The 6,516-nt window shown below is 42.3% G+C and overlaps 1 protein-coding gene across 2 annotated transcripts in view; it reads right to left on the reverse strand.

The window, feature by feature from the left end:
- Nucleotides 1–6,259, reverse strand: part of LOC115191813 (transmembrane protein 154) — an 11,941-nt gene extending 5,682 nt beyond the window's left edge. Inside the window, exons 1-7 of one of the 2 annotated variants that reach the window (XM_029749747.1) lie at nucleotides 5,990–6,259; nucleotides 4,220–4,291; nucleotides 4,016–4,081; nucleotides 3,843–3,902; nucleotides 3,441–3,596; nucleotides 3,026–3,083; nucleotides 344–420 (exon numbers count right to left, since the gene is read on the reverse strand). In XM_029749747.1, coding sequence (XP_029605607.1) covers nucleotides 344–420; nucleotides 3,026–3,083; nucleotides 3,441–3,596; nucleotides 3,843–3,902; nucleotides 4,016–4,081; nucleotides 4,220–4,291; nucleotides 5,990–6,110 — 610 coding nt within the window. In that variant the 5' untranslated portion in view covers nucleotides 6,111–6,259. Of the gene's footprint in view, nucleotides 1–343; nucleotides 421–3,025; nucleotides 3,084–3,440; nucleotides 3,600–3,842; nucleotides 3,903–4,015; nucleotides 4,082–4,219; nucleotides 4,292–5,989 lie in introns of both variants that reach the window. The other variant, XM_029749746.1, reaches the window with a different exon arrangement.
- Nucleotides 6,260–6,516: the final 257 nt, after the last annotated feature.

Consider the following 6,516-nt stretch of genomic DNA (forward strand, 5'->3'; position numbering starts at 1 on the left):
CAGTGGCTCCGTAATAAAGTATACAATGGTGCCCTCTATTGGAGAAAAGTTATACTCAAACAACCTGTTTTCACAGTAGCATTTATCAGGGAAAGGCATGTGATTACATATGTCCAAATTTCAATTACAAAACAGGAGTGAGTAGTCAACAGAGTTTACAACAGACAGATCTTCTTATTGTGGACCAAGAGTAGTCTAATGCTTGGAGAACAAGGACGGCCATTGCCGACTAACAGACAAGATATACAGCCTCAGCTCAGATTGTTCCACTTATACATTATTTTCAAAGATAATTATTAGTGGGCTGCTATACATTTTCTTTGGTTTTTTTTAGATGACTCACCATCTTTATTCATCCACTGTTCCAGGTCTTCCATCTCCAGCTCCAACACAGAGGGGACATCATCCTCAAACATGGGCCTGGAAAACAGCCAACATAGTCAGCCCATCATATTAGTGTTTTGACGTTCGAAAATGACAAAATAAAGGGACTAAAATGAAGGGAGTGTAGAGGGGGAAAAATACAAACATCCACCGTTTTCAGGGGTTTCTCACACGATGTACTGGTCTCAAATTAAACTCCTTAGGAATATGCTGTTTTTCACTGATTTCCACCCAAAACTGTTCGTATTTGAATAAGCACTGTCCTTCCCTCCAAGCGTTTGACATGATTTTCTACTCAAGGCCGTTTGAGTGGTAGTGTTGCTGACTCTCACAGGAGGGCGCTCTCGTCACTGATTACAGTTTCCTGTCAATGCGCTGAAGTCACCATGGACACATGATTGGCTTAGAGAGAGAGAGCGTTCATGTGCAGTGTAAAGTTTTGACAGGAGATCGTTTTTTGATGGTTATTTCCTTTATGTTAGTCTGTCTCTTCCACTAAAGATACCTTAGTCATACCGTACATTCTCACATGGAGGCTGGTTACCAGGGACAGGGTGTCATATCATAGCAGGAGGAACTTGAGCGTTGCCATATTTCTGCTGAAATGCTCTTTCATAAGTTCTCAGGCTAATGTGTAAACACTTAGATTCACACATGATACTTCTTGACTATATACTTTATGTCAGATATGAGAGACTGGTGCGTGTGTGTTTGTGTGAAACAACTTGTTGAGGAAAAGAGCACACGCGCACACGCGCACACACACACACACACACACACACACGGCACATACACACTCACACACGCCTGTTTCAAACTCTTCAACGTCTTTCTTTCTAAACAGGAAATAACAAACAGAGGCAAGAAAGGGTGAGGTCTAAATCATACCAAGGGAAACAGATTTACTGCCATATACGAATTTAAGTGACTGCAACTTGAAATGTATAGAGAGCACAGTCAAGACAGCAGTAGCCTAGACACAGTGCATTCGGAAAGTATTCAGACCCCTTGACTTTTCCACATTTTGTTATGTTACAGCCTTATTATAAAATGGATTCAATTGTTTTGCCCCTTCATCAATCTACACACAATACCCCATAACGACAAAGCAAAAACAGTTTTTTAGACATCTTTGCAAATGTATAAAAAATATCACGTTTACATAAGTATTCTTGTAAGTATTTTTGCTTGTGTTATTGGCTTGTGTTATTGTTTACTCCATGTGTAACTGTGTTGTTGTCTGTGTCACACTGCTTCGCTTTATCTTGGCCAGGTCACAGTTGTAAATGAGAACTTGTTCTCAACTAGCCTATCTGGTTAAATAAAGGTGAAATAAAATAAATAAAAAATTCAGACCCTTTACTCAGTACTTTGTTGAAACACCTTTGGCAGTGATTACAGCCTTGAGTCTTCTTGGGTATGACGCTACAAGCTTGGCACACCTTTATTTTGGGATTTTTAGGTCTCTCCAGAGATATTCGATCGGGTTCAAGTCCGGGCTCTGGCTGGGCCACTCAAGGACATCCAGACTTGTCCCGAAGCCACTCCTGCGTTGTCTTGGCTGTGTGCTTAGGGTCATTGTCCTGTTGGAAGGTGAACCTTCACCCCAGTCTGAGGTCCTGAGCACTCTGGAGCAGGTTTTCGTCAAGGATCTCTCTGTACTTTGCTCCGTTCATCTTTCCCTCAATCCTGACTAGTCTTCCAGTCCCTGCCGCTTAAAAACATCCCCACAGCATGATGCTGCCATCACCATACTTCACCGTAGGGATGGTTTCCTCCAGACGTGACACTTGGCAATCAGGCCAAAGAGTTCAATCTTGGTTTCATCAGACCAGAGAATCCTTTTTATTATGGTCTGAGAATCCTATAGGTACTGTTTGGCAAACTCCAAATGGGCTATCATGTGCCTTTTACTGAGGAGTGACTTCTGTCTGGCCACTCTACCATAAAGGCCTGGTTGGTGGAGTGCTGCAGAGATGGATGTTCTTCTGGAAGGTTCTCCCATCTCCACAGAGGAACTATGGAGCTCTGTCAGAGTGACCATCGGGTTCTTCGTCACCTCCCTGACATTTGCCCTTCTCCCCTGATCGCTCAGTTTGGCCGGGTGGCCAGCTCTAGGAAGAGTCTTGGTGGATCCAAACCTCTTCCATTTAAGAATCTATTTAGTGTTTTTTTTAGGTTTACAGTTTTGGACCCTTGTGTACTAGGCAGTAAGTGAAACTCACTACACATTAGCACAGTTTACATGATTTATTTCTGCTGTGTTCTTGTGAACCTTCAATGCCTTTCCAAATCATGTCCAATCAATTGAATTTACCACAGGTGGACTCCAATCAAGTTGTAGAAACATCTCAAGGATGATCAATGGAAACAGGATGCAACTGAGCTCAATTTCGAGTCTCATAGCAAAGGGTCTATATACTTATGTAAATAAGGTATTTCTGTTTTTTGCTAAAATGTCTAAAAACCTGTTTTCACCTTGTCATTATGTGGTATTGGGTGTAGATTGATGAGGTAAATACACTTAAAAAATATATATTTTAGAATAAGGCTGTAATGTAACAAAATGTGGAAAAAGTCAAGGGCTCTGAATACTTTCAGAATGCACTATATAACTCATAGAGCAGTGTTCAATACTTACATTGGAACGTTTTCTGTGTCATCGCTACCATGCAAATATTTATCCTCTTCTACATTATCTGGAATAGGAAACCATCATTATAGCCAACATCGTGCACCATCTAATAAAGTAATGTCAAAGTACATTAACAATATCCACTCATACATTGTATACTGTATTGTGGTTGAGTATACAACTGTAGGCCTACACACTATTCTAAATAAGTATGCACAAAGCTAAACATACCCCTACTCAGAGCAGTCTTTCACATGTCATAGTGTTGTAAAGTACCCATGCAATGAAAAGGACGACTGAATTGTACAGTACATCTAGTCATAAGCAGATCTGTCATGGTGTATGAGAATGGGGTCATGTCGCCTGTTGCTTCTCATCATGTGGACATATTTCCAGCTATAGCACAGTTCTCATGACTTACCAGAATTGCTCTTTTCTTTCCGATTCCATCTGCGGTTGATTATGACTACGCCCACTACCATGGCGATGATCACGACCCCCAGCACAACAGGAACCAGGATGAAGGTGAGACTCAGACTGTCCTCCAGTGGTGCTTCAGAGGATTTGAGAGTATCCTCTTCTGGAAGAGGAACCGTCATGGTGGGAAACTGATCATGTTGCTACAGATGTAACACCAGCTTGTCTGCAATGCTTCTGCAGTTATTTTCACCATCTCAATAATCGTTTCTAACACACGGTTTTCTTAAACACTACATCAGCTTTGTTGTTTGTGTTCAATCAATCAAATCAATCAAGTTTATTTTATAAAGCCCCTTTTACATCAGCAGTTGTCACAAAGTGCTGATGTACTGATGTAATATACCTTCTAAATTGACACCTGGACTGTATCCAGAACCAGATTCAGCTTCAGTCTCATATCCCTCTGAAATGACATAAAATGAAATGAAAAACCAGAGGGCCTTTTTTTGTTGTCATGCAAGGCTCTGATGGAAATCAGGTAATGGAATTGTGTTATGGAGACAGGTGTAATCTCACCTGAAGGACTCTCAGATGATAGGTATGAGGCTGGTGTAGGGGTAGCATCACTTACAGTTGGGATCACTGAGAACATTGAGAAAAGTATCAACACAAGCACATCTAATGCCAAACCCGTTGGAAATGGACAGTTATGAGCTATTGCCACCAGGTTGTTTTGGAGGAGTATGCACATGGGGGAAGCAGATAAGAGCTAAAGCTCACCTGAGAACCCAGCATCATTTTCTGTTTGTGTTCCTTCAACAGTATTTGTGTCCTCATCACCCTGGCAGAACACTGCAATGAATGAAAGAGTCAATGGTTAAGCAACATAGGGCCAGGAGTTTTTCATTATAACACGACCTGACCTCACGCCTACTGTATAACGAGAGCCAAGAGTTTTCCCGGGTAATTTGGCCAGGAAAAAAATCATCACCCTAGTTTTATGCAATTTAGAATATTCGGGATTCATAAAAAACCCACGAGACTCCACTATGTGCAAACTACACTGAGTCAGATAGTATGATAGTGTTTCCCAGAAAAAGGAGCTTAAACAGTCATCAGATCTTTGGATGTGAATGAGTTTGGGCCTGTCAGTAGTGTACTTGGTTGAGAGCTGTGACCTTAATCATGTTTAACAAAATGGGCCTATGTATCTTACACTCTTCCAAACAAGGGTTCCAAAGGGGTTCTTCAGCTGTCCCCATAGGCTAACCCTTTTTGATTACAGGTAGTACCCCTTTGGGCTCCATGTAGAACCCTCTGGAGCTGGAACCAAAAGTGTTCTACCTGGAACCAAAAAGTGTTCTTCAAAGGGTTCTCCTATGGGGACAGCCTAATAACCCTTTTAGGACCTAGATAGCACCTTTCTTTGGTTAGGTTAACCCCGGACATTCCAAGAACCATCCCAGACACATCTTAGTGTAAATGTTTGGGCGTGTACAGTGTAATTCAAAATGAACGTGTTGAGGAGACATGGACAGGGCATTAAAAACCCTTCCAAATAAACATATCCCTTGGTTACCAGCCAGTGGTTACAGTGAAAAAGGCAAGGCACATATACTGGCAGTAGACTCTATGACTCTTTAAACTAAAAAGAAGTATCACACAGATGGAGATAACACACACCACAGAGGGAACAAACTGCCATTAGGCCTAGGTAATGCCATTAGGCCTAGGTAATGCCATTAGGCCTAGGTAATGCCATTAGGCCTAGGTAATGCCATTAGGCCTAGGTAATGCCATTAGGCCTAGGTAATGCCATTAGGCCTAGGTAATGCCATTAGGCCTAGGTAATGCCATTAGGCCTATGTAATGCCATTAGGCCTAGGTAATGCCATTAGGCCTAGGTAATGCCATTGCGAAAATGTTTCTGTTAACGCTTTTCCTACTAACAAAACACAATGTTCTCGTTCTTTTGGTGAAGATGGGTCTTTTGAAATAAAACAGGAACATCAATGTTTCACTGTGTTTATAGCTGATTCTTATCATTGGTAACTAACTACCTGTTGCAAGAAGGGATGTGACCTCAGCCTTTCACAACTGAAAGGTAACAGAAATGTACATAGACAATAACATCTGTTTGAATAGAAGTGAACAAGCTCTCGGAGAGCTATTCAAATATTCAACTTCAGAAAGCATTGTGAAGCAACTCAAAGTCACATGTAACCATACAGCAACGGTTACTCAGGAACAGTGTGTAAGACCTACTGGATAGAATACCATGTCGTCAAAAGGCCTAGAACTTTCACTATCTCTTCATAAAACGTGTCCACACATATTTCAGCAGCCACCACCCGCCAATATAAACCACATTTCAGCAGACTATTACATTCTCAGGCAAACTGAAAAAAAAGAGAGGAACAGAGAGACACCAGAAAACAGACAGGTAATGAAAGTGAGTGAATGTAGGAGAGTAGAGAAAGCCATGAAAGCTCTATGTTTCCAATGAGCAGTAAGGGCAAATGATCTTTCCAATCCACAGTCCACACCTACCAGTCCCAGCCAGGCAGGCTGTCAGAGCCAGCAGCAACATGATCGACGATGGGGTCATTTCCCTGTGGCCTCTCCTCCCTCTTGTCCTTGTGTTACCATGGACAGGAGCAGCAGCAGACATAGTGACATTGTGTGGTGGTGGTGCCCATTTCCTTCTGCCTACTAATGTCTGTCACGGCATCCTACTTCCTGATTCAGGGCTGCTTTTGACTCACCTAGAGACTCACAGAGAGGAGGAGGGGAGAGAGAATGAGAGAGAGGGCGAGGGGGGAGAGAGAGAGAAATATGGAGGGAGGGAGGGAAGCGAGAGAGAGAGAGAGAGAGAGAAAAAATAGAGAGGGAGAGAGAGAAACCTAAAGAGTACACAGCCACATAGCTACACACACCCAGCTGGATCACTCTTGCGGATGTGATGCAATTAACTGTGTGCTTGTAGCCACAAGCCTGGCAGCGCCTCTGCTCTCTGCTGAAGCAAATACTTCCCAGTTAAGGTATTCAAGCAATCGGGGCATACCAAAGAGAAGACA

This window comes from Salmo trutta, chromosome 4 (genome assembly GCF_901001165.1).
Source record: "Salmo trutta chromosome 4, fSalTru1.1, whole genome shotgun sequence".
Lineage (NCBI taxonomy): Eukaryota > Metazoa > Chordata > Actinopteri > Salmoniformes > Salmonidae > Salmo > Salmo trutta.